The sequence below is a fragment of the Hyla sarda genome, chromosome 5, assembly GCF_029499605.1.
Source record: "Hyla sarda isolate aHylSar1 chromosome 5, aHylSar1.hap1, whole genome shotgun sequence".
Taxonomy (NCBI): Eukaryota; Metazoa; Chordata; class Amphibia; order Anura; family Hylidae; genus Hyla; species Hyla sarda.
In genome coordinates, this window is record NC_079193.1 from 230,117,221 (window position 1) to 230,137,045 (window position 19,825).

A 19,825-nucleotide genomic window follows, 5' to 3' on the forward strand; every position below is an offset into this window, starting at 1 on the left:
AAAAAAAAAAAAGTGGAAACCTAGCCTAAGGCTTCTTTCACACTACAAAATTACTCAATTTTTAAGATTCGTACGAAGTTCAGTCTGAAAATCAGCTGTAAAACGGCAGTAACAAAATCCCTAACGGCCGTTAGAAAATCCCATTATAGTCTATAGGATTTTTCTAATACCCGTTTTAACCTGTTATAGCCCGTTATTAATAACGTCCGTTATTTTGTGACGGAAGATAGTAACGGGAGAAATAGTCTCCTTCTTACCCCTATAACTTTTTTTTTTTTCCCCGGTAGTTTTTAATGGTATCAGTTTTGTTTTTGAACTTTTTGATCCCTTTTTATGAATTTTTTTTATGCTCTATGGGGGACATGTATCAAAGATTTTACCCCTGTTTTGTGTGTATTTTTTTTGCGCAAAATTTTGCGCAAGCCCTTTTTTTGCGCAATTTTTTTGCGCACATTTTGGTAGAGCATGTCCTCCAGATGTGGCTGAATCAGGGTACCTTGGAGTGACATCTATAGTACACATGGATTTATTAACTGCATACTTTTTTTTTACACCAAAAATTTTGCCGCAAGAGCTGTTTTTTTTGCGCAAATATAAGCCATCTTGGACTTAACGTAGCAAGATGCTCTAAATCATTGATTCTATTTTCCAAAGAGTGGATTTAGGAGATTACTATATTTACCCGCAATTTATGAAGCTCATTGCACTTGATTGATAAATTTAGCGCTTCTGCACATAATTTAGAATTCGGGAAAAGGGGTAAAATGCTTCTACCATACACAAATAATGATAAATGTCCCCCTATGAAGTGACCAAAAGTGTGCAATTCTGGACTTTGTTTTATTTACATTGACCGTGCGGTTTAATTAACATTATATTTTATTAATTTAGACAATTACGCGTGCAGCGATACCACATATGTTAATTTTTTTTACATAATTTTATTTATATAATGGAGCTGGGAGCTCGTCCCTTCAGGCTGCTGCTTTATGTAATGTATATATCATATATATACCGGTGTGAGGTGAAGAAATCTAACTGGAATTAGTATAGATCTCTATGCGGTCTTTTAATCTCAGGCAGGAACTATGCAGTTACTTTTCTTCTATACCAGTGTTTCCGAAACAAGGGTGCCTCCAGCTGTTGCAAAACTACAACTCCCAGCATGCTCGGACAGCCTTCGGCTGTCCGGACATGCTGGGAGTTGTAGTTTTGCAACAGCTGGAGGCACCCTGGTTGGGAAACACAGCTCTATACTGACACCTTCGTGAACACTCTGGGTAGGATAACATTCGCTTTTTGAAGTAGTTTGTCCACAACGCTCCCCCGTACAGCGTGTGGCGTGGTCACGTGTGTAAACTTGCATGGTGGGACTGCTGGAAAGTTTAGTGTGTGAGTGGCTGAGGAGCTTTCTTGTCATTTGGCAGCATTCGCGTGGAGCCTGGTGAGTGAGCGGCGGGGCCTGAGAGTGTGTGAGGACCCGGACGGGTGTCTGTTGTGTCAGCTTCTATCTGTAGCCGTCCTGTGTGGCCCTCGTTTCCCGCCAACTATATGAGGGCAGAGAGGTCCTGTCACCGTCGCTGTACCGGAGCCTCTGTCGTGAGGACAGTGCAGGATATCCGCCTCCCCTCTCCTCAGGCTGGCGCACATTGCTGGCAGATGTCTGGGTCCGTGCTGGGTGACAGGACAAGTCTCTGCAGCAGTGAGCTATAGAAGATATACATGACGCTTAATATAAAAGATATACTTGGCCCTTAATATAGAAGATATACTTGGCGCTTAATATAAAAGATATACTTGGCGCTTAATATAAAAGATATACTTGGCGCTTAATATAGAAGATATACATGGCGCTTAATATGAAAGATATACATGGCGCTTAATATGAAAGATATACATGGCGCTTAATATAAAAGATATACATGGCGCTTAATATGAAAGATATACATGGCGCTTAATATGAAAGATATACATGGCGCTTAATATGAAAGATATACATGGCGCTTAATATGAAAGATATACATGGCGCTTAATATGAAAGATATACATGGCGCTTAATATAAAAGATATACATGGCGCTTAATATAAAAGATATACATGGCGCTTAATATGAAAGATATACATGGCGCTTAATATGAAAGATATACATGGCGCTTAATATGAAAGATATACATGGCGCTTAATATGAAAGATATACATGATGCCAGTACAGAGGCTGCACAGGTGACTTCTGCATGTAATGAGGACCAGTGTACCTGCTAGTATAGTATTGATAGCTCACTACCAATGAAGTTGCTCCTTTTCCCCTTATTCGCATATGAATGGTGGTCCTGTGCCTTTCGTTAGACTAGGCTTCATTCACACCACGTTTAGGGCATATGGCAGCTGGATCCTGGAGGGAAATTTCAAAACTACCTTCTGCTGTACCCCCGCCATACCCCATTCATTTCTGTGAGGTGTCCGGAGTCGCTGTAGACTGCAGGCGGCTAATTTTTCCCCTCTGTAACCAGTTTTTAAATCGGACTAAAGTGCAGTCCACCATGGTGTTCAGTTCAGTTCAAAAACTGGCTACAATGGTAAAATGAGCTGCGGGTGATGCTGATGGCTATGCTGCTTATTGTTTACTGATCTGTACCTCTTTTCCTCCATTATTCCCAGTTGTCTTATTATGCTAATTAAATCGTAACTGGCAGTTACTCTGCACCTAATTCTGACCATGTACGTCTAATTTTTATGCACCTACGTTTATTATTAAAATATCTCTTTTCACCAGCTCAGTGTTAGAAATTCTCTCAGGGGAAGGGGGGGGCGTGTCCCTCTCTTGTGGTGGAAGGTGATTGGTGGGTCTGCTCATACAACTTTGTCCATGATTCATGGACAAGCCTGACGATGCTGCTGCTGGACTGGTAGTGTCCCAGTATGTATGGGGACCCCCTAGTGGTGGGGTTTTCAGGAGCAATTTTCCTTATTAAAGGAGATCTGTAGTGCTCTGAACTTTATCCTCTATCCGAAGGATAGGGGATAAGTTTTAGATCACGGGGGTCCTAGCGCTGCTTCCCCGCCCCATCCCTCTATGTACAGGGCCACGGCAATGTACAGGAAAGAAGGCGTTCCGTCCCCGCATGACGCGGCAGCCAGCACGCCCCTCAATGAATCCCATAGAGATGGAGGGGCGTGCCAGCTGCCGCGTCATGCGGGGACGGAACTTCCCCTTTCCTGTACATTGCCTTTGGTTAGGGGATAAAGTTCAGAGCACTACAGATCTCCTTTAACCCCTTAAGGACCAAGCCCATATTGACCTTTAACCCCTTAAGGACCAGGCCATTTTACACCTTAGGACCAGAGCGTTTTTTGAACATCTGACCACTGTCACTTTAAGCATTAATAACTCTAAGACGCTTTTACCTATCATTCTGATTCCAAGATTGTTTTTTCGTGACATATTCTACTTTATGTTATTGGTAAAATTTTGTCGATACTTGCATCGTTTCTTAGTGAAAAATTCCAAAATTTGATGAAAAAATTGAAAATTTTGCATTTTTCTAACTTTGAAGCTCTCTGCTTGTAAGGAAAATGGATATTCCAAATAATTATTTTTTTTATTCACATATACAATATGTCCACTTTATGTTTGCATCATAAAATTTACGATTTTTTACTTTTGGAAGACACCAGAGGGCTTCAAAGTTCAGCAGCAATTTTCCAATTTTTCACAAAATTTCCAAAATCACAATTTTTCAGGGACCAGTTCAGGTTTGAAGTGGATTTGAAGGGTCTTCATATTAGAAATACCCCATAAATGACCCAATTATAAAAACTGCACCCCCCAAAGTATTCAAAATGACATTCAGTCAGCGTTTTAACCCTTTAGGTGTTTCACAGGAATAGCAGCAAAGTGAAGGAGAAAATTCACAATCTTCATTTTTTACACTTGCATGTTCTTGTAGACCCAATTTTTGAATTTTTACAAGGGGTAAAAGGAGAATATGTATACTTATATTTGTAGCCCAATTTCTCTCGAGTAAGCACATACCTCATATGTCTATGTAAAGTGTTCGGCGGGCACAGTAGAGGGCTCAGAAGCGAAGGAGCGACGAGGGGATTTTGGAGAGTACGTTTTTCTGAAATGGTTTTTGGGGGGCATGTTGCATTTAGGAAGCCCCTATGGTGCCAGAACAGGAACAAATACCCACATGGCATACCATTTTGGAAACTAGACCCCTTGAGGAACGTAACAAGGAATAAAGTGAGCCTTAATACCCCACAGGTGTTTCACGACTTTTGCATATGTAAAAAAATGTTTTAAAAATGTCACTAAAATGTGTGTTTCCACCCAAATTTCACATGTATGCAAGGGTTAATAGCAGAAAATACCCCCCAAAATTTGTAACCCCATCTCTTCTGAGTATGGGGGTACCCCATAAGTTGACCTGAAGTGTACTACGGACGAACTACAATGCTCAGAAGAGAAGGAGTCATATTTGGCTTTTTGAGAGCAAATTTTGCTCGGGGGCATGTCGCATTTAGGAAGCCCCTATGGTGCCAGGACAGCAAAAAATACCCACATGGCATACCATTTTGGAAACTAGACCCCTTGAGGAACGTAACAAGAAATAAAGTGAGCCTTAATACCCCACAGGGGTTTCACGCCTTTTGCATACGTAAAAAAAAAAAAAAAAAAAATTTCACTAAAATGTGTGTTTCCCCCCCAAATTTCACATTTTTGCAAGGGTTAATAGCAGAAAATACCCCCCAAAATTTGTAACCCCATCTCTTCTGAGTATGAAGGTACCCCATAAATTGACCTGAAGTGCACTACGGGCGAACTACAATGCTCATAAGAGAGGGAGTCATATTTGGCTTTTTGAGAGCAAATTTTGCTCGGGGGGCATGTCGCATTTAGGAAGCCCCTATGGTGCCAGGACAGCAAAATAACCCCCACATGGCATACCATTTTGGAAACTAAACCCCTTGAGGAACGTAACAAGGGGTACAGTGAGCATTTACCCCCCACTGGTGTCTGTCAGATCTTTGGAACAGTGGGCTGTACAAAATTTTTAATTTGCGCAGCCCACTGTTCCAAAGATCTGTCAGACACCAGTGGGGTGTAAATTCTCACTGCACCCCTCATTACATTCCGTGAGGGGTGTAGTTTCCGAAATGGGGTCACATGTGAGGTTTTTTTTTTTTGCGTTTGTCAAAACCGCTGTAACAATCAGCCAGCCCTGTGCAAATCGCCTCAAATGTACATGGTGCACTCTCCCTTCTGGGCCTTGTTGTGCGCCCCAAGAGCACTTTGCGCCCACATATGGGGTATCTCCGTAGTCGGGAGAAATTGCATTACAAATTTTGGGGGGTGTTTTTCCCTTTTACCTCTTGTCAAAATGAAAAGTATGGGGCAACACCAGCATGTTGGTGTAAAAAATTTTTTTTTTTACACTAACATGCTGGTGTAGACCCCAACTTCACCTTTTCATGAGGGGTGAAAGGAGAAAAAGCCCCCCAAAATTTGTTAAGAAATTTCTCCCGAGTACGGCGATACCCCATATGTGACCCTAAACTGTTGCCTTGAAATACGACAGGGCTCCAAAGTGAGAGCGCCATGCGCATTTGAGGCCTAAATTAGGGACTTGCATAGGGGTGGACATTGGGGTATTCTACGCCAGTGATTCCCAAACAGGGTGCCTCCAGCTGTTGCAAAACTCCCAGCATGCCTGGACAGTCAACGGCTGTCCGGCAATACTGGGAGTTGTTGTTTTGCAACAGCTGGAGGCTCCATTTTGGAAACAGTGGCGTACCAGACGTTTTTCATTTTTATTGGGGAGGGGAGGGGGGCTGTGTAGGGGTATGTGTATATGTAGTGTTTTTTACTTTTTATTTTATTTTGTGGTAGTGTAGTGTTTTTAGGGTACAGTCACATGGGCGGGGGATTACAGCGAGTTTGAGCTGCCGCGCAAAATTTGCTGCATCGCAAACTTGCAGCCTGATACTCACTGTAAGCCCCCTGCCCATGTGAATGTACCCTGTACATTCACAGTGGGGGGGGGGGGGGGGGTGGGGGACCTCCAGCTGTTGCAAAACTACAACTCCCAGCATGCACAGTCCATCAGTGCATGCTGGTAGTTATAGTTTTGCAACAGCTGGAGGCACACGGGTTGGGAAACACTGAGTTAGGAAACAGACAATGTTTCCCAACCAGTGTGCCTCCTGTTGTTGCAAAACCACAACTCCCAGCATTCTCAGGCATGCTGGGAGTAGTAGTTCGGCAACATCTTTAGAGCGAGATGTTGCCGAACTACAACTCCCAGCATGCTTGGAGTTGTAGTTTTGCAACATCTGGAGGACTACAGTTTGCAGACCACTAATACAGTGGTTCCCAATCTGTGCCCTTCCAGATGTTGCAAAACTACAACTCGCAGTATGCCAAAACTGTCCAGGCATGCTGGGAGTTGTAGTTCTGCAACATCTGAAGGGCCAGATGTTACAGCACTACAACTCCCAGCATGCCTGGACAGTAAGGGCATGCTGAGGATGTGTAGTTTTGCAACATCTGGAAGGGCACAGTGGTCTCCAAACTGTGGACCTGCAGATGTCGCAAAACTGCAACTCCCAGCATGCCCAGACGCCAAGGGCTGTCTGGGCATGCTGGGAGTTGTAGTTTACAGGGTCCCTTTACAGCAATGCATGTCGCTTTACGGCGACGTGCATTGCTGTAAAGGGCCCGACCGCGGCTGAAGATCTACTCACCTGTCTCCGCCGCCGCCATCTTCATCGTCTGGATCCGGGTCTTCAGGGACGAGGTAAGTACCGGGGCCGGTCCCCAGCACTCCCCCGTCCCCCGCCGCGTCCTCCGGTCTTCCTCCCGTCCTCTCCGGACTTCAAGGGGCCGGGCAGGACGGGAGGAAGTAACCGCCCCCCCTCCTGCGATTGGTCGGTTAACTAACCGACAGATCGCAGGGGATCGGAGGAGGTGGCAGGCTTGCCACCTCGCTCCTAGGCTCCAGCATGGTCCTGGCTGTGTGTGACAGCCGGGATCATGCGAAATTACCGGGCGGTCGGGTCCCAGAGACCCGATCAGCCCGGTATCGCCGCAGATCGCAAGGGCGATTTCCCTTGCGATTTGCGGCGATCGCCGACATGGGGGGCCTACATGGCCCCCCTCGGCGTTTGCCCTGGATGCCTGCTGAAGGATTTCAGCAGGCATCCAGTTCCGATCTCTGCCCGACGAGCGGCAGAGACCGGAAAATGCCATGACGTTGTGGAACGTCATTGGTCCTTAAAGCCCAGGGTGCCATGACGTTCCACAACGTCATTGGTCCTTAAGAGGTTAAAGGAGTAGTCCGGCGTGCACTTTTTTTCCTGTTATCCCGTCCGGGCTGCAAAATAAAAGAAAACACACTTTCTCTTACCTGCCAATGAGCCCCCGGAGCTCCGGTACACTCCGGTACAGGTGTTCGGTCCCCGGGCTGTATTCTTCTTACTTCCTGTTAGCCCGGCACGTCACACGGAGCTTCAGCCTAAAAGGAAGTAAGAAGAATACAGCCCGGGGACCGAACACCTGTACCGGAGTGTACCGGAGCTCCGGGGGCTCGTTGGCAGGTAAGAGAAAGTGTGTTTTCTTTTATTTTGCAGCCCGGACGGGATAAATGGAAAATAGTGCGCGCCGGAGTACTCCTTTAAAAACCAGGCCAATTTTATTTTTGCGTTTTTCAAATTTTGGAAGGTTTTGTTTTCATTCATTCTGTGGGTCAATACGATTTTAATGATACCCATGATTACATACTTTTCTATTATTGTTAAGCTTAAAAAAAAATCGCAGACTTTTTTATTTTTCCATATAAGCGGCGGTATAAGGGCTCATTTTTGCACCATGATCTATACTTTTTATTGATATCACATTTGTTTATATAAAACTTTTTATAACTTCTCTTATAAAAAAAATTTTTATGTGACAAACAGCAATCTTACACTTTAAATTTACATCCTGGTGCTGCGGTTACGTCCTTTGTTGTCAAGGGGTTAAATTTTCCAAAAATTTTAAACAACCATATTTCAAAATGTATTTTCTTTTTCATTAGTAACAATATATAAAAAAAGATTTGGCCCCTTTAAGTGGCTTGGTGCATGCAGGGCGTTCCCAAGCCCCAAGTGCACTGTGATGTCATGCCCTATTCTTCAGAATAAACACCCTCCTCCCCTATGAAATCTCTCTTGGGAGCAAAGAGCTTACACTTCATGTCTCCTGTAAGCGATGGCTGTGCACACAGCTGGGCTCAAAGGCAATATGACATAAAATCTCTCTGCTTGCTAGTAGGTTCACCACAAATGAGAAGGGGTTTACTTTGACAATCCAGGCCAGACGTCACTGTGCATTCGGGGCTTGGGAACGCCCTCCATTTACAAAGCCACTTAACCTGTAGAGGACACACAACGTACATGTACATCACTGTGCTCTAGTACTTAGTGCATGGTGATCAGGTAAAGATGGCTGTTGTACACATCAGCCATGAACCTGCTACTTATGGTGGACATCAGCAATCACAAAGATTTCCGCCTATGGGATAGTGGCCCTGATGAAGCACTGTGTGAAACAGCTGTTGTCTCTTTGGTACGCTGGTTTCATTCTGTGTCTCTCCCCCCTCCCTGTATTGATATTATACTCCAATAAAGAAGAAAACTTGCTGGAATTGGTGAATGCTGCTATTCCTTTCTTTACATGGATTCTTTGGATTGTCTTCTAAGCTAGCATAGCACCACAATCAGCTTTATTTTACCACACTTCTTGTATACACACCTTGTTCCCCGAGGCTTGTGTGTGCATCAGGGTGGTAGCTGTGTCTGACTGCATTATTTCTCTTTGCTGGTACACTTTAAGTAGGTATTAACTGTTTTTTTTTTCTTCTCTTTGCCAGGTTATACGCAGTAAAAAAAAGTGACATCTCTTGAGGTAAGTGGTTTTAGGTTTGTGTTCCTGTAATCTGTAGACTTCTAATATGCGAAAGGCCAATCATTTCTTTTGGAGAACGCAAGGAGAATTTATTTTCTGTAGCACTTTTAAGCTAGGCCCACATGTTGACTTGTGGCTGCGTGACATTCTAAAAACTACTAAAAAACTACACCTAGTGGGTGTGGGGGGGGGGGGGGAAACTATCAAAACCAGTGCAGAGGAAAAGTTACCCATAACAACCAATGAGATCACTTCTTTCATTTCTCAGAGGCCTTGTTAAAAATGAGGCAATCTGGTTCCTATGGGCAACTGGGCAACTTTTCCTTTGGACAGGTTTTGAAAAATCTCCCCCTTAGTGTTAGTGGTTTTGCAGAACTATAGCAGGTTTAGATAACATTTAACTGTCGTGTATATATAACATTGATCTGGGTCACATCGCCTGCACATTCAATTAATTTGTAACTTCAGCCATTTAAAACTAGGGGAAAAAAGCCATTAGGGTTTGTTCATATCTGTATCAGCTCCATTCGCAGAATCCGTTGCAATACAGGGACTTAAGCAGATAATAAAATACTGCAGGCAATTTTTTTTTCTTTTCTGAAATCCTGAAAAACAGAAACCAGGAGGACCATATTCAATGTCAATGGGACCTGATGGTGTCAGTTGTGCAGCGGACCATTGATATCAGTTTTTTTTCTGTCATGAATGGAGTCTATGACGGAGTTCCAATGCAGATGTGAACTTAGCCTTAGATGCCTTTTTCTATACATATATAAGACCCCAGAAACATATGATTTAAAAAAAAAAAAAAAAAAACCCCACAGAGCTACAGGTTGTGTAGCCCTTGCCTTGTCAGTTTGTATAGCCTGTTGATTTTGGTTGCTGGTATCTATTTCAGACAATGCCTGCTGCTTGTGAATCATTAGTGGACGACATTGAGGATATTGTATCAGTAACAGATCCAAAACCTCATGATCGTCAGCTGGCAAGACAAAACGTTGTACCCAGGGTGCGGAAAAGAAATAAAGACAACCTTTTGGAAGAGCCTCCAAGTGACAGGTGTGTTATTGTGAGAAAAACATTACATCTAAAACATGCTACATTTTTGAAAAACTGCCACTGACTTTTAAATAAATAAATAAAATGAAAAAGGCCACAAATGATAAAGCAGTGTAGATATAGCATTATGTATTTAGTTGTTGGACTTCCAGCTAGCATCTTGCTGCAATGTTTTTTTTATTTATTTATTTATTTTTTCCCATCTAAAAACTGTTCATGTTTTGGGGAAAATACCATGTGCGAAAAGAACCTTGTGGATGTTCACACACTAATCGGCTGAACTAAGACACAAAATATAATTTATTTAATTTATTTATTGAAATTTTTTTTTTATCAGCTAAAAATAGCTTTGCATTAAATGCCTCTTAAAAAGACACATATTCCCTTCTACATTTGATTTGCTTTATATCAGGTAGCTGATCAGAGGGGGTACCCACTGTGATCTCCAGGATGGTACCCGGCGCTCAGTGATGAGCGTGTGCTGCTGGAAAGGGGTGCGCCAAAAGGACCTGAGTACAGCCCCTGAGAATCATCGATGCTCTCAACAATGAATGGAGGGCTTGCCGTCTACCAGTAGACGACACGTGCTCCTCACTGAGAGAGCCGAGGTCCCATCCTGGAGATCGTGGGGGTTTCCAGCGGTCGGACCCTCCGCGATCAGCTACATATTCCTTATGCTCTCACAGAAAAGGAGGCAATCTAGGTAAAGTTTACAAATATATAATCTTTATTGAACAATAGATAAAAAAAAAGCATCCATATTAAAATCACAAGATGCATGATATGGTGGTCAGACAAACATACGCTGAAAAACGGGGTAAGACTGTCCCAAGTATTAGACTGAGTTGATACAATATAATAAATAGCAGTGGTTAACTCTGTATTTAAAGTAAAATCCTCCAAACATACAAATTAATGACTGAACAAGATTAATGAATATATAAGTAAATGGAGGTAACAGTAAAACAGATGGTATATCCAAGGTCAAGTGATGAGAGAGGGGAGACTGAAAATGAAAACAAAGCATGTATAATCAGAAGTACCAGTCATGCACCCTATAGAGGAACATCTCGCCTACCCCGAACGAGTATTCGCTTCGTCTGGGGGCACCATTCGTCTGTTTTACTGTTACCTCCATTTACTTATATATTCATTAATCCTGTTAAGTCATTCATTTGTACGTTTTGGATGATTTTACTTTAAATACAGAGTTAACCACTGCTATTTATTATATTGTATCAACTCCACAGTCTAATACTTGAGACAGTCTCGCCCCGTTTTTCAGTGTGTGTTTGTCTGACCACCATATCATGCCTCTCGTGATTTTAATATGGATGCTTTTTTTACCTATTGTTCAATAAAGATTATATATTTGAAAACTTTACCTAGATTGCCTCATTTTCTGTGAGAGTAGTTACAAGTGGCCTAGGTTGCTATCTGTACCTTTGTTTATTTTTGGTAACCATATTCCTTATGCTGTGGATAGGGGATAAGTTTACTTTCGCTGGAGTTCTCCTTTAAGGAAAATAGTGTTGGGTCTGATTCTCTCACTGTTTACTACAAGTTTTAAGTTTTATTTCAAGGGCCGATTGGAATGATAGGCTACACTATTCTGTCCCAAAGTTGCTCTTTTATCCCAAATATAAAATGTATAACACTGTAAAGCAGGCCATAAGTTAGGAGTATATATAGCTTATTCAGCCCTGTAATCATGTCACAGTATATGTTTGGAAAACATTTTTTGTTTGGGTATACCAGTAACAGTACAGAATATAAATATATACTTGTGTTTGTATGTCTGTGAAGTAGACTTAAGTGGTTGACAGAGAGTGGGGCAAAGTGGCTGTTATGGCATTCAGAGCCTTAACAATAGCCTAGGTTGTTGATTTAAGACTTCTTGGTATAGATGGCTTCTCAATTAGCTATTCTTTGTCTTTTCTATACAACAGATATATAGGTATGGCTATTTCCCAGTCAATACAATTATTAAGCCATGTTGAAACCAGGTCAGAATTATCCATGGGTGTAAAACCCACTAGCTCACAGAGCTTGTTGCCTACACTTTAACCCCTTAACGACAATGGACGTAAATGTACTTCATGGTGACGTGGTACTTAACGCACCATGATGTACATTTACGTGCCGCCATGATCGCGAGCACCGGAGCGGTGCTCGCGTCATGGCCGGCAGGTCCTGGCTGCTATCAGCAGCCAGGGACCCGCCGGTAATGGCGGACATCCGCGATTGCGTGGATGTCCGCCATTAACCCCTCAGATGCCATGATCAATACAGATCACGGCATCTGTGGCATTGCGGTACTTTGAATGAATGATCAGATTGCCCGCAGCGCTGCTGCGGGGATCCAATCATCCAACATGGCGGCCGGAGGTCCCCTCACCTGGCTCCGGCCGTCTCCCGGGGTCTTCTGCTCTGGTCTGAGATCGAGCAGACCAGAGCAGAAGATCACCGATAATACTGAGCAGTGCTATGCCCTATACATAGCACTGAACAGTATTAGCAATCAACTGATTGCTATGAATAGTACCCTATGGGGACATAAAAAGTGTTAAAAAAAATAAAATAAAAAGTAAAAAATGTAAAATAAAAAAGTACAAGAATTTAAAAAATTCCCCCTCCCAATAAAAAAGCAAAAGTGGTACTGATAAAAACTACAGATCATGGCGCAAAAAATGAGCACTCATATCTCCCCATATACAGAAAAATTTCAAAATAGGGCAATTTCAAACATACTAATTTTGTTAAAATGGTTTGAGATTTTTTTTTTTAAGTGGTACAATTATAGAAAAGCATATAACATGGGTATTATTTTAATCGGATTGACCCACAGAATGAAGAAAACATGTCATTTTTTCTGGAAAGTGTACAGCGTGAAAACAAAACCATCCAACATTTGAAAAATTGCGGTTTCCTTTTCAATTTTCCCACATAAATAATATTTGTTTGGTTGCGCCGTACATTTTATGGTAAAATAAGGGATGTAATTACAAAGTACAATTGGTGACGCAAAACAAGTCCTCATATGGGTCTGTGGATGGAAATATAAGAGAGTTATGATTTCTAGACGGTGAGGAGGAAAAAACGAAAATGCAAAAATAAAATTGGTCTGGTCCTTAAGGCCAAAATGGGCCTGGTCCTTAAGAGGTTAATAATGTTTAGTTTTACTTTATGCAAATGTAGAGTACATCTTTCACACCAACAACCATGTTTTCAGAAATCCCAACACACTGCTTCATCCCTACTGGTTAGGGACTGAAATCCTTCTGATAAATAACATTGCTTTCATCTATTTGGAGTCTTACCAAAGATTTCTGAATTCCACACACAATGGCCCTTATTTACGAAGTGTGACGTGTAGGTTTCTTTGTGGGTTTTAATTCCCTGCAATTTATTTTCCACTGTATGTACTGTTTCCCTACATTTTGCTTTTTTTACACATGCTCTGATCTGTAGGGTGTTCCTTAGCTGAAATCCACCACGTTTTCTGCAGAAACCTTAGTAAATAATGTTTTTTTTGTGAAAATGTCGAACACGCCCCTTTTCCCAATGGCCACACCCCTTCTTCGGATTTTCTTAGCAAAATGGAGAGTAAGTCGAGGTTTTTGCAATTCTGGCGCAGACAGAATTTAGGGCGCAATGTGCTAGAATCTGGCACACAACCCGACAAAATATGTCGGGTTTGCAATAGTAAATGAGGGCCAATATTTCTGTTACGTTATTTGATGGATGCAAACCATTCTTCTTGCACAACTCAAAATGTAACAAGGTGCCTTAATAATGACATATTGAAAACATTTAGCTTTACATCACTGTGTTGGTCACAAATTTAATACCTTCCCAACGGTTGACTTACCTACCTGACTAAAGCTGCCACCTGCCATCAAAGGGTGCATTCACACCATGTTTTTGCAATACAGTTCCCGTATCAGGTTTTTGAGGAAAAACGGATTCCTCAAAACCTGACTAAACTGTATCAAAACATGTGTACAAATTTGAACCCGTATACAGTTAAAAACCGTGTACGGTTTTCAAAATGATGTCCGGTTGCATCCGTTTTGTAAGAAAAAAAAAACTTACATGTTTTTAACTTTTCACTCCACTGCACATACGGTTCTGTACGGTTCCCATTGACACCCATGTTTAAAAAAAAAGTATACGGTTTAATGCAGTTTTTCACCCGGACCAAAAACCGTGGTAGACTACGGTTTTGGTTACTCGTAAAAAACTGTACAAAACCGTATGGGATTCAAAACGTACACAACCTCATGCATCTTTTGGCATACGGTTTTCAATGGAGAGTCAATGCATATGGTTTTCAATACGGTTCCATACGGTTTTCCCATTGAAAACCTATACGGGAACTGTATTGCAAAAACGTGGTGTGAATGCAGCCTAAGTGTCCTCTGATGCTGGCCGTTTAAAACCCCTCCCCTCCCAGGTTCCATCATTAGTGACCGCTACATCCAGGCAATTAGTTTATGGGTACTTTTTCTATGCATACCAACTGAGCTGTTGTTGCTGCAAGGTTTGTACTGCTATTACACCCCTGAAAGTTTGCTGCAAAAGAGTTGCTTACATAAGTCCCTTAAGGCTGTTTCCCCTTGGTTTTTTTTTGGTTTTTGAAAACTGCCACTTTGAGCCAAAGCCAGAAGTGTATTCAAAAGGCATAGGGCATATAAAGGAAGGACTTACACTTCTCCTACCTTTTATAGATCCACTTCTGGCTTTGGCTCTAAAACTGCACTGGCGGTTTTCCAAAAACTGCCAGAAAAAAAATCCAAGTGGAAACTTAGCCTAAAGGGGAACTCAAGTACAGAACATCTTATCCCCTATAGGGGACAAATGCAGGCCTGTGGAGTCGGAGTCGAGAAGTCTGAGACGGACAAAATTTTGGGTACCTGGAGTCGGCAAGCAATGCACCGACTCCGACTCCTACTAAATTTAGATTGGAATAAAAAAAAACCGCAAGTTTAAATGTCCCAATTCACAAAAAGTTATAATTAATGACTTCTCTACTTTAAGAATAAAGACCAATGCATGCAGTGCCTCACGTAACTTCAAAACGAACACGTTAAGTGACCGTGAAGAAGCATGCTTTTCATGTGCTTTACTATATGGCACACAACGCACAATTAGGAGCGGCAATACTTATACTTTCCATAGTGTTGTGTTCTGCTGTTACAGGGAACCCATGGGTAACCTAGCCTCTCACTGATAAGGGGTTAAGGAAATATGTTTTTTGCAGGACTAGAGACACTTGTATAAGTGAAGGGAATGGAGGGTCAATAGTTCAAGACTGAAGCTGTAAACCATTTGAAAAACTGCTGCCATTCAGCTAAGGCTATAAAAACTTGTAAACTCAATTGTTAGCTTAAAGGGGTACTCCGCACCTAGAGATCTTATCCCCTATCCAAAGGATAGGGATAAGATGTCAGATTGCCGGGGTCCCGCTGCTAGGGACCCCCGGGATTGCCGGGATCATTACTGCACAGAACGAGTTCGCTCTGTGCGTAATGATGGCCGATACAGGGGTTACATCATGGCTCTGCCCCTCGTGATGTCACGACCAGCCCCCTCAATACAAGTCTATGGGAGGGGGCGTGGCGGTATTCACGCCCCCTGCCATAGACTTGCATTAAGGGGGCGGACCGTGATGTCACGAGGGGCGGAGCTATGACATTATGCTGCTCCGTCCACTGTATCGCTCTGTATATGTCCCCCGAACTCGCTCTGTGTAGTAATGAAAGCGCGGTGCCGCAGCGGCGATCCCGGGGGTCGCCATCAGCGGGACCCCGGGGGATAAGATTTCTAGGGGCGGAGTACCCCTTTAAACTTTAAACATGACTATGGGATTCTACTAGGGAAATCATGTTTTATAATAAATGCCCCTTCCTTGATCCTCCCACTGCCCTATCTTCAGCAGCAGATCAGCACACAAACTGTTCAATACAGTAGACTGCTTCCCAGCCAGTAGTCCTGTGGTAATGACAGGTATGTTACCTTTCTTTCCTTCAAGGAATGTATAAAATACACTTGCATATTAATACAGAGGAGTCTGAGTTGGAAGTACAGAAAACTCCGGAGTCGGAACATTTATCTACCGACTCCACAGCCCTGCCTCTTACCATGCGTATAGCCGTTGGATGGAGCTGGAATAGCTCTGGTTAGCCCCCATGCATCCCAATACCCTTCTCTGGTCTCCCCCAGCTTATACTGTCCTCTTCCCCCTCTTCTGGGCCCTATGGCGTTCTCTAAATATGTTTGGGAGTATTGATCTGTGAAATTCCGACTGTTTTCTCCTCCTTTGCGTTCCTTCCTTTATTGTCCTTACTTTCCCTCTGGTGTGTCTTCTGCTATGGTGTGGGAGTGGGGTTCTAGGGCCCTTTTCTCCTGGGCTGATGTAGTTGACCCTCTCGCGTTCTTTCCTGCCCTATGAACAGCTGATGACTTGTTTGGACCTCCCCTCGTCTGAGCGCTTTCACTACCTGCAGTTGCGACATTATATGTAGTCTATGGCTCTTCAGTAGTCTCCTTGCCTACTGGATTTGAAAGATTATGCAGCGGTGGGCCTCAGGCGAGGGGTCTTCTCTCTAGCATCTATTCCTTGCTTCTCCAGCCTGCTGGGGGAGCCCCGCCGACGCATTGATATATGGGTCGCAGGGAGAGGGCTCTAAACAGCACTATTGCCCTTCCACAGTGGCGCGCTATCTGGGAGAGGGCCTCTGAGACCTCGATTTGCACGGCCTACAAGGAAACTCAGTATAAATTGATTATGGGCCGGTATCATACTCCAGAATTATTGAATAGGCTTAAAGGGGTTCTCCAAAGGATAGGGGATAAGATGCCTGATCGCGGGAGTCCTGCCGCTGAGGACCCCCGTGATCTTGCACGCGGCACCCCGTTTGTAATCAGTCCCCGGAGCGTGTTCGCTCCAGGTCTGATTACCGGCGACAACAGGGCTGACTGCGTGTGACGTCACACCTCCGCCCCTCAATGCAAGCCTATGGGAGGGGGCGTGGCAGCTATCACGCCCCCTCCCGTAGTCTTGCATTGAGGGGCGCAGCGTGACGTCACACGGGGGCGGAGGCGTGACGTTACATGCTGTCGGCTCTGTGGTCGCCGGTAATCAGACCCGGAGCGAACACACTCCGGGGACTGATTACAAATGGGGTGCCGCATGCAAGATCACGGGGGTCCTCAGCGGCAGGACTCCCGCGATCAGGCATCTTATCCCCTATCCTTTGGATAGGGGATAAGATGTCTAAGCACCGGAGTACCCCTTTAACCCTGATATTCCTCCACTGTGTTGGCGCTGTGGGGTAGGGCTGGGCACATATATTCCATATATATGTTCCATATATTTTGGTCATGCCCCCTCTTAACAGACTACTGGAAAAGAGTGCAGAGGCTGCTGTATGATGTATCGGGTGTATCGGTTCCTCTAGACCCCCTTATTTATCTTCTTCATCTTTCTCACACCACCTTATGTAGGAAGCCCTTTAAGCTCTTCCAACATATTGATTTAGCTGCCAAAACCCTTGTTACCAAGCATTGGAAGAAGACTTTTGACACTGTCCCACATAGAAGACTTATCAATAAACAGCAGTCATTGAGCTTTGACTCCCATATTGTTGAGTGGATTAGGCAGTGGCTGACTGACAGACAACAGAGGGTTGTAGTCAATGGATTATATTCAGAGCAAGGTCTTGTTACCAGTGAGGTACATCAGGGATCAGTACTGGGACCAATTTTGTTTTAATATCTTCATTAGTGATATTGCAAAAGTTCTCTGGTAAGGTGTGTCTTTTTGCTGATGACACAAAGATATGTAACAGGGTTGATATTTCTGGAGGGATACGCCAAATGGAAAAGGATTTAGGAAAACTAGAAGAACTCTGGCAACTGGGGTGTAAAAACCCTTGGGCAGAATATAGAATATTGGACACAGTCATGACCTCAGTATCTAGGAGTAATTATTTCAGAAGACCTAAAGGTAGGAAGACTATGTAATAGAGCAGCAGGAAACTCTAGCAGAATTCTTGGATGTATAAAATGCCCCCCAAAATTTGTAACCCCATCTTTTCTGAGTATGGAAATACCCCATGTTAGGACGTAAAATGCTCTGCGGGCGAACTACAATGCTCAGAAGAGAAGGAGTCGCATTTGGCTTTTGGAAAGCAAATTTTGCTGAAATGATTTTTGGGGGGCATGTCGTATTTAGGAAGCCCGTATGGTGCCAGAACAGCAAAAATACCCACATGGCATACTATTTTGGAAACTACACCCCTCAAGGAACGTAACAAGGGGTACAGTGAGCCTTAACACCTCACAGGTATTTCACGGCTTTTTGTTAAAGTTGGATGTGTAAATGAAGAGAATTTTTTTTCACTAAAATTGTTTTCCCCCCAAATTTTACATTTTTACAAGCTGTAATAGGAGAAAATTACCCCCAAAATTACCCCATTTCTTCTGAGTATGGAAATACCCCATGTGTGGAAGTCAAGTGCTTTGCGGTCGAACTACAATGCTCAGAAGAAGAGGAGCGCCATTGAGCTTTTGAAGAGTGAATTTGTTTGGAATGGAAGTCGGGGGCCATGTGCGTTTACAAAGCACCCCGTGGTGCCAGAACAGTGGACCTCCCCACATGTGACCCCATTTTGGAAACTTCCGCCCTCACAGAATGTAATAAGGGGTGCAGTGAACATTTACACCCCACTGGAATTTGACAGATCTTTGGAACAATGGGCTGTGCAAATGAAAAATTACATTTTTCATTTTCACAGACCACTGTTCCAAAAATCTGTCAGACACCTGTGGGGCGTAAATGCTCACTGTACCCCTTATTACATTACATAAGGGGTGTAGTTTCCAAAATGGGGTCACATTTTGGGGGATCCATTGTTCTGGCACTATGGGGGCTTTGTAAACACACGTGGCCTTCAATTCCGGACACATTTTCTCTTCAAAATCCCAATAGCGCTCCCTCTCTTCTGAGCATTGTAGTTCGCCAGCAAAGCACTCTACATCCACATATGGGGTATGTTCTTACTCAGAAGAAATGGGGCTACAAATTTTTTTTTTTCCTATTTCCCCTTGTGAAAATGAAAAATTTAGGGTAACCCCAGCATTTTAGTGAAAAAAAATATTTTTTTTCATTTTCCCATCCAACTTTAACGAAAATTTGTCACTATACCCCTTGCTACATTCCATGAGGGGGTGTAGTTTCCAAAATGGGGTCACATGTCGATATTTATTTTTTTGTGTTTGTCAGAACCGCTGTAAAATTAGCCACCCCTGTGCAAATCACCAATTTAGGCCACAAATGTACATAGTGCACTCACACTCCTGAGCATTATGTGTCTGCAGATAATTTTATGACCACATATGGGGTATTTCCGTACTCAGGAGAAATTGCGTTACAAATTTTGGAGGTCTTTTTTTTTTTTTTTTTTCCTTTTACCTCTTGTGAAAATAAAAAGTAAAGGGCAACACCAGGATGTTAGTGTAAAAAAATGTTTTTTTTTACACTAACAGGCTGGTGTAGACCCCAACTTTTCCTTTTCATAAGGGGTAAAAGGAGAAAAAGCCCCCCCCCCAAATTTGTAGTGTAGTTTCTCCCGAGTACGGAAATATCCCATATGTGGCCTTAAACTGTTTCCTTGAAATACGACAGGGCTCTGAAGTGAGAGAGCACCATGCGCATTTGAGGACTAAATTAGGGATTGCATAGGGGTGGACATAGGGGTATTCTACGTTAGTGATTCCCAAACAGGGTGCCTCCAGCTGTTGCTAAACTCCCAG

At 43.2% G+C, this 19,825-nt stretch overlaps 1 protein-coding gene across 1 annotated transcript in view; it reads left to right on the forward strand.

Moving 5' to 3' along the window:
• Positions 1-1,325: 1,325 nt before the first annotated feature.
• The window catches only part of CDKAL1 (CDK5 regulatory subunit associated protein 1 like 1), a 1,066,055-nt gene continuing 1,047,555 nt past the window's right edge, over positions 1,326-19,825 (forward strand). Inside the window, 3 exon segments of the mRNA XM_056521286.1 lie at positions 1,326-1,444; positions 8,913-8,947; positions 9,846-10,006. Of these exon segments, the coding sequence (XP_056377261.1) occupies positions 9,849-10,006 (158 nt within the window). The 5' untranslated portion in view covers positions 1,326-1,444; positions 8,913-8,947; positions 9,846-9,848.